Source organism: Dermacentor variabilis, chromosome 3 (genome assembly GCF_050947875.1).
Source record: "Dermacentor variabilis isolate Ectoservices chromosome 3, ASM5094787v1, whole genome shotgun sequence".
Taxonomy (NCBI): domain Eukaryota; kingdom Metazoa; phylum Arthropoda; class Arachnida; order Ixodida; family Ixodidae; genus Dermacentor; species Dermacentor variabilis.
In genome coordinates this window covers 187,523,777-187,545,575 of record NC_134570.1, presented here as the reverse complement: position 1 = coordinate 187,545,575, position 21,799 = coordinate 187,523,777, and the positions used below count along the sequence as shown (strand labels likewise).

Below are 21,799 nucleotides of genomic sequence, written 5' to 3'. Positions count from 1 at the left end.
CCCGCCTTTGACCTCTACTGTGCGCTGCAAGGTTTTGTTTCTGTATCGCACAGTGATCCAGCAAAGTGAACGAAATGAAAGAAAGGTTCCAAGGCGTTCTGCTGGGCTCTATGTTTGTCCTTGACGGGCAGGGAAAGCGGAGCCGCGTTTTTCTGCTTCCGAGAAACTGAAAGGCAAGTGCGTTTTCAGAGCGAAAGCTCTGCTCCTCGAGGTACAACTCCTAAGGTCAATCTCGGCGCGCCTTGTACCTTCAGCCGACGGTGCCCAAGTGTGAAGGCGTGACCATTACGTCACGTGATTCGCTGCGGAGAGGCGTTGCCGCTGCGCTCGCTCGAGCCTCGCCGCCGTGTACCACGTCAATAGGCGAGGGCTTAGCGGCCGCTTCGCCAGCGCTTGGTCGCGAGCTTCCACATGAATGAACCACGCGCCGGTGGAAGCGCGTTACGTCTTCGCCGCAGGCGCCAGGCTGAGTCTGATCACCCTGCGTATGTAGCTCGCCGGGTAAAAGCACCGAAGATGAAGTGTGCTAAATTAGCGACTGAGACAGATGAAGAGCGAGAATCTCGTCTGGAGAAGAAACGCAGGTATGACGGAGACAAGCCTTCGATGTGCAGCAAAAGATTAAAAGATGCAAAACCAGGTCTAACCATGCTTACCAGAGCTTTCGCTCGTATAAACAGGTTCAAGCCATGTTAAATCCCAGCCACTTTTTTATGCACTCATTGTGTAGCAAATAAGCGCTGACCTTGTCGAAACGGCTATAAGACGAAAGGAAGGGTCTTCCGTAGCGGTACATTTGGCTGTGCTGGGCAAATCCATTGAGGCTAAGTATCGACGATACCACACGAACTGAGTGATTGCCACCTAATCTGCTGAGGGAAACTGCGCTTCGCTATGTCTTGGCGTCTGCTGTGCGCTTTCCCCATGACTCATAATTTATCTTTCCTGAACATGTGCGAATTTGTGATGCGCGGACGAGGTTGTTGCGTTAGAGGACACTGTGCTTCCCTGTTCTTGGTTAGCCATTGGAAGCCGCCTGAAGCGGAAACCAATCGAAGAAGCACTGCAGAGAGGCAAAAAAGCACTGCACATGCTTTTTCCGCATTGTCTGCTACGGCACCGGGCGAATTGCCCGTCACTAAGTAAATCGTTTTTTCGTGTGTCGCCAAGAAACAGCATGCTTGTGCATTCTTCCTTATCGGATAATCATCTGTGTTGTTAACGGTTGTTAAGTGAGAACTAAGCAGCCGATGATATTTGGCTGAGAACAGGCGAATTTACTTGCACGGCAAGTCGCGCTGCCCCGCATTGCGTGCGAAGGTGCTTTACACGTCGGCGCGCAGCGAGGCACGCTCTCCAATGTTCCCGCAAAGTTTTGTGCCCCTTTGCGGAACAGGACCCGCCGTGGTTGCTCAGTGGCTCTGGTGTTGGGCTACTGAGCACGAGGTCGCGGGATCGAATCCTGGCCACGGCGGCCGCATTTGGATGGGGGCAAAAACGCTCGTGTACTTAGATTTAGGGGCACGTTTAAGAAACTCCAGGTGGCCGAAATTTCCGGAGACCTCTAATATGGTGTGCCTCATAATCAGAAAGAAAGGGGGTTAACCGAGGGGCCCGATTTTTATTAGTCATATCATAAGAAGCCAACAAACACTGACACCAAGGACAACATAGGGGAAATTACTTGTGCTTAATAAACGAAATCAGGAAACTAAAAATGAAAATTAAAGTGCATAAAAAAACAACTTGCCGCAGGTGGGAACCGAACCCACAACCTTCGCATTTCGCGTGCGATGCTCTACCAATTGAGCTACCGCGGCGCTGTTTCCCCATCCACTTTCTTGGGTATTTATGTGTCCTAGTGGAACCCTGGGAGTGTTAACCAGCGCCACCACTTACAGACCTTGGCGGCGGACGTGGAACGTGGACGTGGGACGTGAATAATCAGAAAGTGGTTTTGGCACGTAAGGCCCCACAATTTTTTTTTTTTTTGGCGCAACAGGAATTCTGGTGGAGTAGGAAATGCTCACGCAGTTTACCAGTGGCTTACAACTTTTGAAAGCTAATCTCTCTCTGATAGACATTCGGCAGAACAAAGCATACAGGGCGTAAATAAAAGGGCGAAGCAAGTATCCTCGAGTGCCTTATTTACAAGTGAATGAGACATTCATGGATCAACATAAATAGGCCCTCAGGAAGTGATCGGTACCTTCAAACACCTGTTGAGGGCTGTTTTCCGGAAACAAGCGTTGAAATTTGTTTGAGCAGTTATGTTGTGAGCAAGCATATAACTTGCTACATGCATTTTTTCCAGAGCACAGCCCAAGCGCGGAAAACTCCACCTTCCCTGAATTTGTGCCTCGTCTGTGTCTGGTTATGCGAAATGTTGTGTATTCAGCCTTTGAACCGGCCTTGTTTAGTAATAATTTTCGCATAAATAATCACAAACGTATGCTGTGACAAATTATTTGATTTTATACGTTTGTCCCATTCAAAACAAAATAAAAAAGAAATACTTTTGCAATTCACAAAATGTAAGAATCTTTGTTATGTGCTGATGCGCCTATAGAATGTTGGGGTTGTACTGCAATTATACGAGATATTCACCTCTGTAATGTTGCTTTGTGTATTGAATCTCTTGCTGGTACAGCATTTGCGAATAAAACGCAAATAACGCACATTACTCTACCTATATTTGTCCTCCTGAAACGCCATAGCCGCATGCTATGACGTGCTTGCTCTATATATACAGAACAGAACAGGAGAAGTATTTACGAAGCATGGTTGGTGCTGCTGGCACTTCGTTAATACTTGAACAATCATACACACAAAAGCAAATTGCTACTGCAAGAACGGAGAGGCTGAAAATGACAGCTGTTAGAACAAGACAGACTGCAACAGCGAGCTGCAGCTCGTGTTCGCTTACTCTGGCGCCTGCCAAAAAAATCGCGGGCTTGTCGAGCGCATAGCGGACGACCAGCGGAATGGTGCGCACCAAGAAAAGCGTTGCCAAAGAGGCGTTTTCATTTCGTTCTTTTTTTCTCTCAGAAGCATGCACTACGAGGCACTAGGGGATAAAGTGATGCAATCCATGTTTGCCTGGGGGCATGCCAGCTGACATAGCCGTGGTATGAATTTGGACTGGTTGGCTCACGACTGCATGCATGTGGGGAACAGCGCAAAGACAGAACACAGCAAGAGTGACAGTAAACACACTAACAGGCATTTGATTTTAGTGGCGCACTTACGACCTTACGTACATGGTGTGCATAGGTTGCAGGAACCAAGAAAAAATAAACAGACGTCAAGCTATAGCAAGCCGCACACCATCAATACATGCCCCTCTTTCAGTGCTCCGTGTTCGCACTATTTAGCCGCATGTAAAAGAGCGGTTCCACGCGTTCCACGCTGTTTTGCGTGCACTCTGGACCAGGCAGCACAGCTTGAATGCTCTAAACAAAAAGGTACCTCCATACTGTAGCAATATAATTCCGCACTAACCGAGCAGTTGTGAATAATAAAAGAAAACATTAGTGATTACAGAACAGGAGAGAACAAAGAGTGAGTGGCATAGTGAGTGCAACAAATGTTCGCGACAGTAAAATAAGAATTCTGGCAGACTCTATGTCACGAAGGCTATCGATGTTAATGCGACTGACATAAAAGCAATGTAGGGACACACCATACTGCTGAAAACGCCTTTATAGAGGATCTGCAAGGATACGGATGACTGCAAAGCGACAGTAGGGTGACGATGTGTGTATGACGACGATGGCGCGACGACTGTAGGAGACAATTGTGTGATGATGCCGGCCTATAACAATGGTGGTAAGCCGAAATTTGGATGACTATGCTGGAATGACGATGATTGAATCACCACAACGGCGTCAGGACGACAGAATGGCCACGAATGCATGAACGGCCGTATACGACGGCTCTACGATGAAGACTGCACGACAACGATGACATGGAAACGCGACATAATCACGATTCAATGACGACAGCATGGTTGCGATGTAATGATGGCGGAATTACGTCGATGGATTGACGGAAGCGGTGGACGACGACGGCATGACGACAGTGCGATGAGGTTTCTGAAATGATGAGATGATACGAAGACGGCAGGACCACAATGGTGCACGACGTTAATGACGATGGCGGAATGACGAGAGTCGAATGAAAAGGTGGAATGACGACGATGGACAGACCGCAAGGGCAGCTTGTCCATGAGCACAAGCCTGCTGCTCCAAGCTTGTAAACACGTTGGGCCACTGGTTTGCCGTAAGAATGCTTTACGGTTAATAGATACACACACACGAACACGCACATGCACACGCGCACACAAGCACAAAACAGGTAGATATGCAACTGGTGAAGCTTTTTGAAGAACGGACGTTTGGCATCACTCAAGTACAGTTCGTTGCCAGATGACAGCTGAAAGGAATACCGTAAAAGAAGGCTTTAATAGCGCGCGAATTGATGTTCATTTCGCCAAAGGAAATGCCGAATAGCCATTTCTTCCCTGCAATAATATTCCTATGTACATATGGCCTACGTGGAAAGAAACATCAGCGTACCGATGTGTCGAAATGAAACATGGCCGAAATTTGTTGGTTTTTCGCGTTAGCGTGCGACAACGTGCCCTACACGTTCATGCGTCAGCAGAGCCATTATGCTTACTTTGGTTTCGGTGGTGCGTACATCGGCTCTTATCGCTAACTTGGGCTCATTAGCTCTGTTCAGTCACGCGTTAAATAAGTTGGGGGAGATGTATTAGTGGAAGTTGCATCGAATGATGGGGTTCATGGGCGTGCCCTGGGCGCAGCCGAATGCGACCCCGAATTCGCGCGTGTTCATCACGGGCGCGTTGCAGCGCAGGAACGGGGGCGGGTAGATGTCGTTCTGACTGAACGTGTAGCCTTGGCCGGAGCAGAACATTAAGCAGCCGCTGACGAAGAACAGCTGCTGCGCCGTGTAGCCCAACGAAGCTGCCGGCCCATTGCCACCCAGCTTCACCTCGGACTCTTGCCGCAGCAGCGCCTTGAATGCCAGCTGAGCCTTCTCGAGGCCCGCGTTGTCGGCGAATGCCTCCGAGATGGAGTTGTTGCCCAGGGTCTGGCTGCCTGAAGCGTCGTTGATCTGCTGCAGCGATCGCGTACGCAGGGTTTTTTAGGGAAAGTGCAGGAAACGAGTGAACATGCAATTGGTAAAACAGAGAACTAGGAGGCCGCTTAAGCTTCGCCTTTAAGCGTGAAACGGAAAGCGTTCAAAAATCCCTGACTGCTTCTCACGCATCCCGACAACTGCAGCTTGTGCATCCGTAATGTTTACCTGGAATCGCTGGTCGCGAACGCTATGCGCGAAGGTGAGCTGTAAGTCTTTTTTCCTCCTTCACCTTCACGTGCCGCTGCCGCGGATGCGCGGAGGCGAGCGCCATCTGGCTGGTGCCTCAAGGAACCTAGCGGGCGGGGTGCGCCGCTCTGTGAATGGTGTAAACACTCGAAAATGGGCATATGTTTGAGTTTCCGCATCACAGAATTATTTTTTCTCGTATGTTCAAATTACACTCCGACGATATCATGTCTATAGGTTGTGTGTAAGTTGAACTTTAGAATTTTTTACGCATTTTACTTTGAGAAATTCAATTAGTTCAGTAACTCCACTGCGCCTTGCGGAGGGCCCGCGTGGTTCGGTATGCGTGGTTCGGAATAACTTTTCGCGCACAAGACGGCCGGTGCCGAGGCCGGACGCCGATATAGGATTTCTTGCAACACTTCATCTTATCGCGTTAAAAAGTGAGCTGAAGGTTTAAGGAAACGCCATTTCACTCAGGTGTTACTCGGTGAACTAAATCACCTGCTTGGCAAGGCAGGCGAGGCGGGTGAGGAACTCCTTGTGCGAGGACGGGCTGTAGAGCATCAGTGGCTGCACGTGCTGGTCAAGGGTCGAATGGGTAGCGTCGAACGCGTGGGACAGCTCGTGTCCGATGACGCGGCCCAGGCTGCCGAAGTTGATGGCCGGCACATCGGCGTCCATCGCGAACGGCGACTGCGCCGTCCGAAGGGCATGCGACACGTTCACAGTTTCCAAACGAATGTCCACGCCAACTTTCGGTGTTGTCCTCGGAGATAATCGATTAAATTTAACACGCAAGATTGCTTGTGGCAGACCGCATGGAGTAGTCAGTCGATGCAGCACCTCTCACCAGCCAGTAATATTGCTTTGTTGCTAATCACAGTTTCATATGCGAATTTTTTAGCAAACGAGAGGAAATACAGCAAGTATAAATAGCGGTTATAAGAGAATTAATTTTGTAGGAAATAAAACAATCTTAACTGAGGATATGAAAGAAATAGGGTGCGGCAGGCAACCGAGAACGAACACACGAGTAAAGGTAGAACACTCGCACTTGTTAGCATCGTGTTCGAACCTGATTTCCTACAAGAGTCCCCATAATGACTACGCTACTATAGTTTATTTGATTAAGCTATCAGAGACATCAATGACGGTCTTGATGCGGTTCTGAAAGCGTTAGTAAACATTGATGTGGCGAATCGTTTGAGTGTTTGCTACTGTGTTTGCAATGGCTGCCTTGAAATAGGGTTGGTGTTCGAGGTTCATTGTTTGATTCCCTATCACCAAGTTTCTGCACGCAGTACATAAGGTTTAGGCCTGGACACTTCGGTAGCACATCTTAGCAGTCAAGTCATCACGAATGCTTGTAGACGAGCGCGTCCATGCCCCGAATCAATGTGCGCATGCGCAGACTCATACTGGAACTCGCATGCTTATTTCACAACATGTTCAGTGTTCATCTGAGTGAGTGACTACTAACTCATTTCCTTCAACGTGCATCGAAACACTGCATCTGAGGATTTCAGCATAGAATGTTGGTGGCATGACGCAACCCTGCTGTAGAAAACCCTAAAGCCGTCACAGATGACTGAAAGTTGGTTTTTTTAATTTTGCGAGAACACACATATAGGGCTAGAACCAAGCAGGTAGTCATTTATTTTGTTGGGTTTCTGAACTCACATACACTTATTCGCCTGCAAAAGGGCCAAAGCATGGCTCGCTTTCGGAATGCTTGAACTTTTTCAGCGCGAGATTGTACATAATTGTTCGTACATAAATCATTGTACAGAATTATTTGCCATTTGGTTGGTCAAGAATTGCTCTCTTTTAATGATTTAAGGCTAGTACCAGTTGTTTATGTAAACGACGCGTCTGATGGTACGCTCATCAACTTGAAGTTCTTCTGCAATCATTTGCCGTGACTTGCTGGTTTCGTCATCAAAGGTCTTTTGTACCAGTTGGGAAGTTCCGCTGCCGAAACCTACCCGCTCGTTGGCGATGGCATTTTTTTTTTGGCCACTGATTTTATGTGTCATTCTGGGTCGACCCGCTTTATTTATCTTTAATATAAATGATTCCCTTTAAAACACTCTTACGGCAGAAGGCAGTGAAAATAAAGTACCCTCAACGTACTTTGAAAACACGCAATTGCCACAGCTTTTGCTGCTTTCGCCAGCAGAAACGTCCAGCAAGATGAGCATTTCATGCGTCCGCCAACAGGGACCTGCGACCGTATCTTCGGCCTACAGGAGCTTGCGCACACCGCGGACGCGAGCCTTAGCATTCCTGCGACGAGTTATACATGTTCTGCATCCCCACGGTCCCGTCGATTCAGAACGAATCTACTATTCCTTTGCAGCGTCCGTCGACAAGAAGGGCAAAAAACTAGTGGTCGCTATGAGAGTGGCTTGTACTTTGCAAGTTAGTAGCTATAAGTTCATCGATGTTTCATTAGTTATTTGTTCATATCACGTGATGTTATCATCCTTTCCTCATTGAATAACGTATTGCTTGTAGAGAAGCCGCTGACTCAACTCTTGCCAGAATTAACAATGTTACCAGAAAACATCATTCGCGGCGGTTGTTTCTAAAAGAAATACAACACAACCATCTCCTGCAGAACGGCCTCGTCCATGTTCTGGCGTGCATTTTACGATTCTTCGACCTTGCAAAAAATTAAGAAAAGTATGTCATGACAGACGCGAACACGATCTAGCAAGACTGAAATGGAGTCACCTTCGAGATCAAGGTGTATCCCATTTTGACACTCGTTTAGCTATATTGCATTGCTGCATTATAAGAACTGTTAAGTAATAAACGAATAACTAACATGTTTTCTGAAAGAGGACGAAATATCGAAGGCTTCTTTTTTTCTTTTCAGCAGCGGAAACACCACCTAACACGCGCTGAAAACTCGTGAAGACGTCATCCGTTACTCGCCTGCAGTATTGTCCCGGAAAGGACGACCACGTTGAAGACCGGCATGTAGTAGGCGTTCACTGTCATGACCGGCAGCAGCATCTCGCTGCGGCGCTTGATCTTCTCCGGGTCGGTGTACATCAGGCGCCGGAGCTTGCGGAAGCGGCGCCGGCGAGCCTCGAGTAGCTGGTCACCGAAGGCACCCGCGTCCCTCGAGAAGGAAGGCAGGAAGTCGTAGCTTTTGTCGGCGGCACCCGGCTCTAGCATGTGAGTCGTGATTCCGTCCACAATCACGAGACTCGTCATCCTGTCCTGTGTGTCGACATGCGTGGACATCAGAGAGAGAGGGACAGGAAATCATGCATAAGTTAGGAGGATTTCTAACGGTACCAATAGTCTACTATTACACTATTATAGCGATTAAATGCGTTAAGTTGATCAATTAGGCATTTATTTTGCAGATGTAAGGCGTCACGGAACGGACAGATTTTGCTAGGGTACTCGCCAGAGTACCACTTCTAGGCAGCGCGTGTGTTGGCTATGGCGGCCGAACCATTTCACAAGCCCACCGTAAGAGTTGCTCTCGCAAAGTAAAATAAAGTATGAAATGTGACCACCGTTATAGCAGTACCGAGGTTACAGTAGTCAGTAAAGGCTCGCGTTTTTTTTTTTTTTGCTGACTCCAACGCTTTACCTATTAACGTGTTTGCACGGTGGTGATCTCTTATGAACAAATATTTTCACTGCTTGGCGTTCAACTTTCTCAGATCTTTTGATGAGCGGACACTGTATGCTCCCTCGGACGAAACCCCTCGAATAAGGAGCAGTTATAGCAAGGATATATTTGTTTATCAATAAATCTTGAATTCAACAAGACGCTAGTGGAATAGTCATGGGACGTGGTACGCAAGATACGCATAAGTTGAAACGTAGTTCCCGCTTAGCGCCATCTGTGGATATTACGGGTGCCACTTCACTCTATATTTATCGTTATTTGCAACAGCACATGTCTAATTTTTCTCAATAATACTGCCAGCCTGCATCTGACGTAAGAAGTATGTGCGAACTTATTTTAGCGTGTAATGTATAATGGCTGACAATATAGAAGTGTGTGCTTTATTCTATACCGACTTTTACTAAATATCTATGCCACACCTCTCTCTGCCTATTTCTCTCGGATTTTCGTGCACTAGCTTTGATAGTGTAAGGAAGTGTTAGGTGGCGATGCTGAACATGTAGTCGACCAGTCGCATGCTCGTGTCTGTGAATTTCCTTTGTAGCTGCGCGCTACATTCTGGTGCACGACAATTTTTCGCTTTCACAGATTCTTGTCGAGCCTCGCTAATTCAGTGTCAACCTCCTTCCACTGCAGTAAACTAGAAAGAAAGTTTTCAACCATTCCAAATGTGGTAATTCATCGAATCTCTTATTGCGGACCTTTGCTGCTGGAGACTGGCTTTGTGTCTGCCCGAGGTGCTGTGTTCACATGGCGGGATCACTTAATACACAGCATGCTATATACGGGCAAGCAGGAATTATAATGGTGTCGGCAAGAGCTGCGAGTTTTTCCAAGAAGTTAGTACTGACAGGCGGGTTGAGTTAAGCTTGGGACAATGCCAATAAGCGTGCAGCGCATCGGATTAAGTTCAGCGTGCTGGTCAATGTGGTGCGCTCTCAAGATGGCGCTGCGTGAACGCTGCGTGAACGCTGCGTTCGGTCGCGTTCAGTGTCCGCACGTTGCGCATTTGGTCAGCGGCCTCTCGTGCGCGTGTGCGGAAATATAATGGCAGGAGCACCTTGTTTTCGCAGTGTGTGCGTGCGTGTGCGCGCGCGCGCGCGTGTGTGTGTGCGTGTGCGTGTTTGTGTGTGTGTGTGTAATAGTTTTTCATCTAGGAGAGCGTGATTGCACTAATTGAATTCCGGCGCAACTCACTCACACTTTCGCATCGTTGATGGCTTGCATACTTAGCACAACGTAACATTTTATGAATTATTGCGGATACCATCAAATAAATTACGAATCTCGGGGTCCTAAAAGAACAGTAATAGTGCATGGTTGGTGTGCTGCTCTTTTTCATGAGTCGTGACAAGTGCAACGAGCTTCTCTTCCAGGCCCCTTTTAGTTGCGTCATATGTAAACAATTTAGCCCCGTGGGTAGTGGTAATAGAGAAGTCAAATTCAGTCTTTTGACAGTAAGTACCTATTGCCATTGGCCAGTCGCCGTCGGTGACAGCGTGTACGATATCATAATTCGCTGACATCATATCTTATCAACAGTTTTTTGCGTAAGAAGTTTTTGTTAATACGGGCCATTAATTTTTAAGGGATTTCCGCACGCTAAGCTAAATTAGTCTAATTTTTTCTCTCAATTCACTTGCTTTTTGACGGATTTAACCTTAAGGCAGCGGAGATCGCGATAAGTTGAGTGGCGGTGGAGCGGAACTAGTGAAAACAGAAGTCAGAAGTTCCTGCGTGCGTATCTTATTCGGATGATTCTAATACCGCAATATTGCGAACTTTTCTTATGCTCTCTCCATTACTCGCTACCTTTACATAACATGGCACACAAGAGAGAGAGATCCAGGCAGCAGAAACTTCGGCATGGGCGCTAATCGCATCTTGTGCCAACTGCAGGACTGCGAGGAACGGGGAAGCTGCTACGCGGTTTACCGTGAGCTACGAACAGGGCGCTGACCTTGGCAGGTCCGTTGCTGGTCGTAGGGAGCCTGGAAACAAGGCTACGAAAGGACCGCGCCAGCCACCAATGTGTCAGAACAGTGAGCGATCCAGGCAGAATAAACTTCGGCGTGGGCCCTAATCGCATCTTCTGCATATTAGAGGTGCATTTGCTTAATTGCTCGCTCTCCGCAATGACTAGTGATTAATCTCCAACCTTGATAAAAGAGCCGTTAAAATATGTGAATACGCTTACGCGAATCTGCGACAACAAACTTCTGATCTGAAGCAAAGCGTAGCGTAAATGAGCGAAGCCTTTGAAGAACTTAGAACTGAACAAGAAATGACAGCACTTAAATAAGAGCATGCTGCCTTTAAAAAAAAAGACCAACTAGAAAGGTCACTTGCTGGCACGATGAACGATCTAACACAGATGAAGCAATATAGCTGAGGAACTAATAATCAAACCAAAGGAATCAAACTCCACAGGTGCCCGCGTGGCATACTTACGTCTACAGTATTAAAATACAGGAAAATCGTGCCCTCAACAAAAAGGAGGTTCGGAGAGTAAGAAGTTCTTTTTATCCATATAGAACCCACGTGACCATAGGCGTTGTATGCTAACCACCGAAGTCATATCTTAGGTCTTTCCTGGCAAATTGAAAAAGAAAACTTGAATGTTTTACAAATAGAAAACATAATGTGGTACTATGTGAGGATTTTAACGTTGACGTGCGTGACTATTCAAGCACCCAGTATCGGCATCTAAATTAAATTATGGGGTTTTACATGCTAAAATCGCGATCTGATTATGAGGCTCACCGTAGTGGGGCATTCCGGAAATTTGGACCTTCTGGGGTTCCTTAACGTGCACCTAGATCTAAGTACACGGGTGTTTTCGCTTTTCGTGCGCATATAGCCTCCTGAGACCCCGCTATGGGGATTTGTCCAATATATTGGACATTCAGATATGAGACAGTACTCCTGTGACAAGGCTTTCATCCTCATAAAACCGCACTGTACAACTTATTGGACACCTGCTTGCGCCATCTATGCAGCATTGATGAACATACATCATTCAAATTCTCGCCGAAACAGTTCCACAATGGCGGCATTGAGCGGCGCGGCATTTTACGGCAGCTGCCGGAGAAGTAAGCACTGTTTCTCGTATTTCTACCTGCTTTTAGGGCATATCTTTGATTTTATATTAAAGTTAATACAACAGCGTACGCGCAGAATGCAAAATTTTAACTGTTCGCGTGCCTACTTTTTTTTACTCTTCCTTTGATTTCGCGTGTCCATTACGTTGGACGCTAGGACTCAACCCGGTTACTTTGACCGCGCTTTTGCGATAGCCTTGTTATGAACAGCAGGCGAGTACTGTTGGCGTTTAGCGGCTTGTGGACGAAATCGCGTCTCTTTTTTTTCTTCGGGGAACCGGCCTCGCGTGTCTGATGAATTAAGCCGATAACGTTTCTTTTTTCAATCCATGGCTTGGACCCGCCAGACGCCTACTGTCGCAGGTGGTCTCGTAAGGGAAAAACATATCAATACCCCTCTACCAGATATTGTTCGCATGTACAACGTCAACATGGGCGGTGTTGACAAGGCAGACCGAATGATAAGTTACTACAGGATAAAAGCAGGCGTCAACAACTGGACAATCAGAGCCATCTTTCACATCTTCGAGATTGCCCTCAACAACTCCTGGGTGAGAACACGCCGGACATACGCTCCCTAAAGAAACAGCGGAAAGAAATACTCAAATATATGCAGTTCCACCAATCTGTTGCTGAGACTCTCGTGGCTCAAGGGAAGAAGCAGGATGAAACGGAGAGTGAGAACGAAGCCGAGTGGCATCCGCCATCAAAGCAGGCTTGGCTGTCTCCTCGAGAACCCCAAGAAAAGAGCGCTACTCACTGCTCAATACTGGCAGACACTGCAAACGCTGCCCGTTGCAGACTACAGGGCTGCGACAGAAAAACAAAGTTCTTTTGCACCAAATCTCGGCTCTTCTTCTGCATCACCAAGGACAAACAGGTGTTGTGAAATTGCTCACGGGAAGCGAACACAAGAGCAAAATTTTTTTTGAGCAGAGGAATGCTCTTCTTACGTACTTTATTGACTACTTTGCCTTTTGAGTGATTAAAATATTTTTGCACACGAGTTTTGCGTAATATCTGCGGCACGTCATTACGTGCGCGCTGGGTGAAGAAAGACCGGGTAGCATCCCAGTGTCCAATATATTGGACATCTCGCTGAGCTGAAATTATCACGGCTATTGAAAAAACGTTTAACACTTTTCACCTTCATAACCATACTGATTTATTCTGAAAGTTTGGGAAAAATCTGGGCGCCCAAATGCATCCCGGGTCTCAGGATGCGACCGCCATGGCCGGAGTTTGATCCTGCTACCTCGTGCTTAGCAGCCCAACACCATAGCAACTAAGCAAGCACGGCGGGTAATATCGGCATCTACTTGAGTGGTATGGTACTGAAAATCCTATCAGGGATCTTACGCGTGTAACGGCAGCTACATCGTCCATATTCAATAATATAGTAACAAACATTAAAATAGTAAACACTCTTGCGGAATTCTGACAGGTCATCATTAACCATTTTCCTACATTCACTAGGGTTGAAGATTGGGCGAGTTGGTATTGCATTCTAGAAGTGGTACAGCGCAACATACAAAAAAGTAACAAGCCTGTTTATCTGGCCGGCTCGGCTTGTTTCTTCCTTTGTATGTTGCGCTGTACCAGTTCTAGAATTCCTACATTCATTATTAGCCCTAGAAACGATGACTGTGCAAGGGTGTCAACCACAAGCATTTCCCCCGATTGGATTATGTTACTAGCAACCATGCTCCCAGGCAGCGGATTTCTTCCTTTTTACATAACAGTAATACAAATGCAGTATATTAAAATTTGATTCCAATTTTGCAGCCCGCCAGCATCAAGAAAGATGTAGCTCGAGCAGAAACGCTTACCTATCAACTCCTATACGCCCCTGGATGACGAATGTCATGTTAAAAGTAATTAGCCTCAAATAGCCATTGGCTGTGGAAGATGAAACAAAATGGCGGAAAGACCTATTACAAAGAACCATGCAATATAAAGAAGAATATATCGCTCTCGCTCATGCGCTAATGGTAGAAAGCTGGAGTGCCGCAAGGTTCCGTACTCGGCCTTCTTGACCTTTTCTTGTTGGTTGATTATTAACCTTCATATCTCGCGCATTAAAAGGCTGTGCTCTATGCCGATGACACTGCATTTCTGTAACGCACCGCTCAATTGAAGCAGCCGAAGTTCTTGCGAACGAGAGCCTGAATAAGGCAATGAAGCGGCTTGACAGCAATAAATTAGCGATGAGTTGAAACAAAACAAAATTGATAGTTTTCGCCTCAAATCGCAAACTTTCCCTAAATAGCTGCCGTCTCGACCCTAATGGAGTAGCTACAGAAGGTGTCGATAAATAAATAGAAGCGACACTTGACTCGGTGTTTCATTGGGTGTTCCACATAGACCACCTATGTAAAAATTTGTCCATAGGCTGTTTGGAATTATTCGCGCGATGACATTTTAGTAAAGAAGTACTGTGACTAATATATTACAGCATTTTTCACTGTTATATAACCTATCGTAGAAAACCATTGGGTCACACTTACCTGTCGCATTACGCCGCTGTAGGCACTTCGAAAAACAGAGCGCTGAAAATTTTGGCTTTTACACTCTCTTTAAAGATTTGAGCATTATGCCAGTCAATCAGGTTCGTCATTATAAAGTCGCAGTTCTAATTCACAACGCAGCATGCACTTACATTTACTTTCCGTCATCGTACTTAGTGTAGCACGAACGTAATTCAAGGCTGGTCATGAACATGAAATTAAAGTTGTCGCAAGACAACACTGTGTGTGGCCGTGATGTGATATGCTTAGCTGGCCCCAAAATTTGAAATGAAATACACCTGGGGAATAGGCATACCAAGAATTTTACAGCCGATTTAAAAAACCACTTATAGCAACAGAATTTCTTTTGTTATTAACGTTAGACGTCAATGTAGACTGCCTGTAAACTATACGTTACCTTGGTTAAATTTTACATGTATCTGAGAATATCTATTATATCTTATGCATTCATTACGCATGTATACACTTCATATGTGTTTGTGATGTGTGTGTCTTTTCGTTTGTGTTTCGCTTCAGTCTCTTCTAGAATATTTTTATGTACTGGATCTATTACCAGCCGAATTGGCTGAGGGTCCAGATGCTGGATCACAATATCGTCGTACCATTTATTTTTGCCAATAAAGGGATTTCACTTCAATTCATTACATCCAAACTTATCTATCCTTACATTTCGTCTGTCGCACTGCATCCGTTTAGATGAGACCCACTGTTGCGGCTCTGTGGTCACGACATGACGCTGCTCAGCAAGAAATCACAGGTTCGGTTCAGTGTCGGCGCACTGCATTCTAATGGGGCCATCGGAAGCACAGTGTTGCCGCTCTGGGGCGTTAACTCACTCAATCAGTGAATTACACCGTCAGTTGACCGGCTGTAGCGTAAGAGCCGGGACGCACCACATTCGCCTTTGAAGTGTTGGCGTCCATCCAGGCGAGGCTTCGGAATGAGCGCACGGAGGCGTTGCGGATGTGCTCGGTGAGCGCGGCAGCCTGCTTCACCATGTCCATGCGCCCGACGGCCCTGAGAAGCAGGTGACCCATGGCAGCCGGTGCCAGCTGCAACATGGCGTCAACGCAGATCTTGGCGCTCAGCACGGGAGAATCCCGGAAGCGTAACTTCTTGGAACAGTCGGACAGCGTTGCGGAGAAGGCGTACGCCTCGTTCATGACAACCTTGTAGGAAAGAAGATATTATTTTTTGACATTGCATGGCTTTGTATTAGAATGGTTTATCTGAAAGATATGTTCTTCCCATCGATTGCATCATTCAATTCACGTAATTATCAACGCGAAATTAAAGCTGCCATCATCGTCGTGGAGTCAAATTTCGTCTAGCCCATCTTGCGACTTGTGGCTCACGACATTCGCCTAGTGGCCCACGATGACACCGCGAGCCTCTCGTGTTGTGCTTTATTACATACTACATTGAAAAGTCGCACTTTCTGTTGATTTTGATTTGAGAGTAGGTATGCAGTATGAGGAATTCGAAGCTAAAATGAAAGCACCCGATTACCGAGCGCTACGAAGCACTGACGCATTGCGGGGCTTGAGAGCCCATTAAGATCAAAGAATGCATGGTGGAATGACACAATGTGAAATGAGCAGAACTGAACTTTCGAGTATGGGCGCGGCACTAATAGAGCTTGATATATCGGCAGTTTTTTCTTGGCATTTAAGGTACCATAGGCATGGGCACCGCCATATTTGATAAAGGTGACAGCACCTTCCAGTGAGCGCATCCCGAGTTGCGTTTGCTGGCTTGATTGCAAGTGCCATAGCGGCAGCCGGCACGGCGCTTACAGCCGCTATTTCGCTCACCACTGTAAGTAGTGAGCGGGCAGACGACAAAAAGACTTTGGCTAAAGCTGCCACGATAGTCTATGTGTATCTTTCATTTATGTATTCTGCCTTCGCTGCAGTCTTAATATCGTGCAAGTTTACAGGCTGAAGGCGACGAATGCAGCTTGCCTGATGTTTGCTTTAACATTGGGATTCCCTTTATATTGTGGTCTTTACAGTGATATATTTCTAGGGTTGTTACAGCCGTGCGCAGGCTGTCGTGTTTGACTGTATATGGCACAACTTCGTTCGGCAACGAATTGTGTTCTTGCACAGAAAATGCCTGTTTGCGACCTTCTCCGGCTGTGATAGGTTGCAACCGAGTAAATGTCGCGAGCGCTGATCACATAACTTGTCGAACGGTTTTATGAGGACTTAAAGCGCAGCTTAAAATTTACTCGCGTACGGGTGGACAAAATGTTGTAAGCGGCCGAGGATTCGTTCACCTTCTTTTTTCATTCCCGGCTCACAAAGAAAGCTCGCTGTGCCCGCTTATTATTCCACATTTGACTTCTATGCATTGCAAAGTAAGGTTTCTCGAGTAGGTCAATCGCGCTTGCGCGGGAAGGACATGCCGCTGAAATCCGTATTTGTGGAAGTTTGAAATTTCGTAATTTCTTGTGCCAGTGGTGGCGGTAACGCTGTGTTGTTGTTGCAGTTGGTGTTACCTTGGAGTTCCTGCCGGCAATCGGGTGCCGGTGATTGCAGACAGTTAGCTGTCCAGCGCTGGCGGTGAAGCTTGTTGTGCTCGTTTGTTGAAAAGTGTGGATCACGAATAATCGTAAACATGGGCAGCCCTTGTGCAGCAGAGGCGGCCGAAGCTTGCATACAGCCTCATCCAGCACACTCAAGTCTCTGTAAGAGTTCTTACTGCTTACGACAGAACACGTCTTGCCTCTGCTCCTACACATTTTAAATAAATAGCACGAAATAACTCGTGTCGTTTCAGCGGAACCTTGCTGGTGCGGCTGCTGCCAGCTTAGTTAAGGGCCAATTAAGCTAAGAAAGCCTGCTTGCTTTCAATTGAGAAGGCCTTCGTGTTTTAGGCACTTAGATAGATTGTTAGCAGACACGGAGTTTTCCTCCTGGCGTCTTCTGTTCTCCAGATGCATAAAGAGAAGCACAAGAAGGGACCGCCTCGCTGTGCCCCTTCTAATTTTTACATTCTTTCTTGCACGGCTAATACGCTTCGCGTAAATGCATTTTTCACGCTTCTGCGCATAAGACGCATGTACTGCTGCCTGACATAAAAACAAATAGTATTTATTGAGCTCGAATATTTCGAATAGTGAAAGTGTCCTTCAAATTGATTAGAACAATAACATATTCGAATCGAATATTTGAAGTTGGAACATTCGCACAAGACTTCTCCTATACCTATTTTCTTTCTTTATTTCCTTTTTGACGTGTACTTTCCTTACAAAGCGGACGGCAGCATTGAATGAGCGGAGGCCCCTCATCTACAGTCAGATGCCGCGACGCATATGGCGTCGACGAAAGTATATATGGAGAAGATTTATCTCCACGTAAACATGATGCCATACCCGCCGTGGTTGCTCAGGGGCTATGGTGTTTGGTGGCTAAGCACGAGGCCTAGGGATCGAACCCCGGCCACGGCGGCCGCATTTCGAGGGGGCGAATTGCGAAAACACCAGTGTACTTAATTTAGGTGCACGTTAAAGAACCCCAGGTGGTCAAGATTCCCGGAGACCCCCACTACGGCGTCCCTCATAATAAACGTGGTTTTGGCACGTAAAACCCTATAATTTAATTTCTTGTAGCCATCAGCGTCTGACAATCCCACCGGAGTCACTAAATGTTGCCCTCGTTACGCCATTCCGGGGCGCCATGTTGGATCATGGTGCGGTAGAAACTTCGGTTGGTCGATGTCAGTCTTTTCGTGCATGTTCGGCGATTACTCAACAGATTAGGGACTTTTAGCTCAGCCAGTTTACGGGTCAGTTCGCCCAGCGGGCTAGCTGACACGCTATTGCGCATGTGCAGTGGCGTCAGCATGTTTACGGAGCGCGTCGCTCGCCCGCTGTTATCCTCTCTTCAGCGGACCAACGCCGGCGTCGTGTTAAACGCGGCGCTGGATAGCCTGGAGGCGACAAAGCCTCGGAGGTGTTTCGCCACTGAATAGGACCTCTGTTTCCTGCAAGTTGCAATAGGGAGGCCGTTTGGCGACGACTTGGAGTGGATGATCGCGATCGAGAACCAGAAACGAGCGCACTGATATTTTCACGGTAATTTCAAGCTTGCTCGACTCGACAGGTAGCGCAGCAAAGCGTCCTGCTCTAAAGTTCCTTGATGATTGGAAAGCACGGCAACACTACGAACAATTCCTTGCGTATTTTATGACAGCCTCGATTTATAAGATTGCAATTAGCTGCGAAAACGATTGGTTCAATTAAGCGGGATGCTATATTGGGGCAGTACTCTGGCTTATCATGTACTTTCTTGCCCGTTAAACTTAGCTGGCTATGTTACTGGCAAAAACCGGATTTCCTGGGGTGCCTGCATGTTAACGTCCAAATATTTTGTATTTATGGCCAGCCAGTACTCATGCAGTATCAGAACTTGATTTGCACCAATACGTGAAAATGCGAACATTTATATGTGTCTATGCAAAAAAGACAACAGCAAACAAAAAGAAAATGTACGTAATCTCTTCGTAAGCTTCAAGGAAACGTGCGCTGAGAACATACCCTTCGAATAACCGATGGTCATTAAGGGTTACGGACGGGATTCCAAGGGAAGGGAAGCGTAGCAGGGGGCGGCATAAAGTTAGGTGGGCGGATGAGATTGAGAAGTTTGCAGGGACAACGTGGCCACAATAAGTACGTGACCGGGGTAGTTGGAGAAGTATGGGAGAGGTCTTTGCCCTGCAGTGGGAGTAACCAGGCTGCTGCTGATGATGATGAATATGATCTTGTTGACTACAATGTTGTGAGGACTCTCAGCAGTGTCTTCACAAGCTCTACTCGGATTTCACAGATATTCCTCTCATAACTTTTGCCATCTGTATTTGGCCATCACGAGACGTGGCAGCTTCCACAGGCGATGCTGCCACTAGCCACACTTGACACGTCTGCTATAACCGATTGAATGGACAGGAGAGGGAGGCTTTTTGCCCTTATCAGCTGCCATTAACAAATACGTGAAGTGCGTTAACTGCAAACTGCCGAAAGCGTGTTAGAGGTGCTCTGTTCCGCTATCAGTGAAATGCATCTATGTTCATAACTCGTGCCCGTCACTTTCGGAGCAGTCCAATCAAATCGAATGGCGACAGTCCCAAGATTAGGAACTTGCGAATACTATTCATTTCATCACCATTAAGCATCGGTGTGACTGTGGTCGATTGGAAGATGATGGTGTACTTACCTTCCAGCCCAAGAACAACATCAAGTCGGACATAGAGTTTTCGTAGCGGGACATCACGTTCCACAGAAGGAAGAGGGGGCTCTCGCTGTACGCAAAGAAGACGTCACTAGGGCCAACCTGCACGAATCAAGCGTTCGATGCGTCTATCCGTGGGCCGCAATGAATGCAACTCTGTAATCTTAAAAGCGAATGGCTTTCGTTGGCTATTCCGCCCGTTCTCGCGGCGTGGGATTTTCGCCGCCCATAAAAAAACACACGTGATATCACCTGACCGTGTAGCGGGGAGCCGTTCGTCCCCGAACGCCAACTTCTATTACAGCTCTCTGAGACGCACGTGAGTCGCGCGAGAGGTTTGGGACGTAGAAGGTTTACATGTCAAGGTGGAACGCTGGGCAAGGACAGCGTTTCTCCTCCAGCCTCTATCCCGGCGGAGACTGCAAAAGAGGGCTCGGGCAGCGAGAGAGGAGGACGGCAGTTGGCTTGCACTCCGCTGCGCTCGCGCCACTAGGCACAACACACGTACGTCGTATCGACCTATACAACGGCATTGGTCCAGGCGGAATGAAGCAATGAAGCAACAAACGCTACTAAAATAACCGCACTTCAACAAATACCCGCCTTTAAGTGCACCATTCATTCAGAAATTTCGGCAGGCACACTTAAGTTTGCTAGCGTGTGGCAATGAGAAAGCGTAATATCGTTTGCAGACCTCGGAACGTCATGGACGCGCTCTTATTATAGGCTCATGAGGTGGCGCCACCTCCTACCCATTGGCAGCGCCGTCACGTGCGCAATGGCGCACGCACTAGGCGGCACCTTTAGCAAGCCGGAACCTTGGAGGTGCCTTGGCGTCGGGGTAGCGTGCTTGTTCTGCACCCCAAATGCCCGGGTTCGATTACGACTTACACCAAATTTTCTTCTCGAATCCATAACAGGAACCTGCCTTAGAAATGTGAGGTCAATCCGAGCAATGTTTGATGCGTGTTTACTCTTTGCGGGATAGGCCATTGTTGGTACCATCTTTCGGCCACGTGGACGGATTTTCACTTAATTTGCGACGTAATGCTTTCACATAATTAAAGCCAATTGCTTTCTACAAGCGTTCCGCCGGAAGAATAGTTCTCACATGACAGCGAGAAAAATCACTGAGACCCCACACGTGGAGGTTCTCAATGTTATACGAAGCATTTTGCAGTTACGTGGCTATCCGGCATCGTTTCGCTGCTTCAAAGCGTAACCAGAGGTTCCAACTTGTTCATGTGAGACGAGCAATTGTTTGGCTACTTGTTGTAGAGCAATAGTTGGTTTAATTTATTCCGATGTGTTAACAAGCGAGCCGTGTTTAAAAAATTGACACAGATAGGAAAGAGTGTCACTCTCAGATAAGTTCATTTGACGAAGACAAGTTCACTTATACGCGAAATCTGGCAGAGGAAGCCAATACGTCCCCGCAATGTTATTATACAGAGGGAAGGAAATTACGGAAAAATGCGTGCCTACTGAAACATACAATCAAAGAATTGACGTTCAGTAGTGGACGGAGCCAGTGGCACATGAGTTATACAAATATCGTATTTCTTTCTGATGTAACAAGCATGTAATACTTCTTGTGGCGAGGAATTTTCGTTTCTGACGAATATGAGGATGTAGGAACGACTTGGCTCACGCATGCCGGAATCACAGTGCATATGAAAATGCGCAGCGCAACGCCCTATCTTTGCGAGATACGTTGTGATCATTTTTAGGTTGCCTCGAATTTTTAAATATCGCCTGTTGCAGACAACATATTTGTAGTACTTGAGCTAGATTTTTCAGAGAGACAGAGAATACTTTCACGAGAAATCGAAACACACATTTAACTAGTCTACAAACATTCACGAAATAACTTCTTATTTTACGGCCAATATTGCAATATACAAATTGTAGCCGATGAGTTTGCGA

General features: G+C 46.8%; 2 protein-coding genes and 1 non-coding gene across 3 annotated transcripts; all 3 read right to left on the bottom strand.

The window, feature by feature from the left end:
* Positions 1-1,747: 1,747 nt before the first annotated feature.
* Positions 1,748-1,820, bottom strand: TRNAS-CGA (transfer RNA serine (anticodon CGA)). The gene has a single exon. It is a non-coding gene; the product is annotated as a tRNA-Ser (tRNA).
* A 2,953-nt stretch (positions 1,821-4,773) lies between these two features.
* On the bottom strand, positions 4,774-6,036 carry LOC142574950 (neprilysin-1-like). Its single transcript, XM_075683934.1, has 2 exons — positions 5,857-6,036; positions 4,774-5,142 (listed from the first exon to the last, which is right to left on the bottom strand). Exons 1-2 carry the CDS (start codon positions 6,034-6,036, stop codon positions 4,774-4,776), a joined length of 549 nt encoding a protein of 182 aa, XP_075540049.1.
* Positions 6,037-8,280: 2,244 nt separating this feature from the next.
* LOC142574949 (endothelin-converting enzyme-like 1) lies at positions 8,281-20,092 on the bottom strand. The gene is made up of 3 exons (XM_075683933.1): positions 19,859-20,092; positions 15,533-15,808; positions 8,281-8,586 (listed from the first exon to the last, which is right to left on the bottom strand). The coding sequence occupies exons 1-3, from the start codon at positions 19,910-19,912 to the stop codon at positions 8,281-8,283; spliced, it is 636 nt and encodes a 211-aa protein (XP_075540048.1). The 5' UTR covers positions 19,913-20,092.
* Between the last annotated feature and the right edge of the window lie 1,707 nt (positions 20,093-21,799).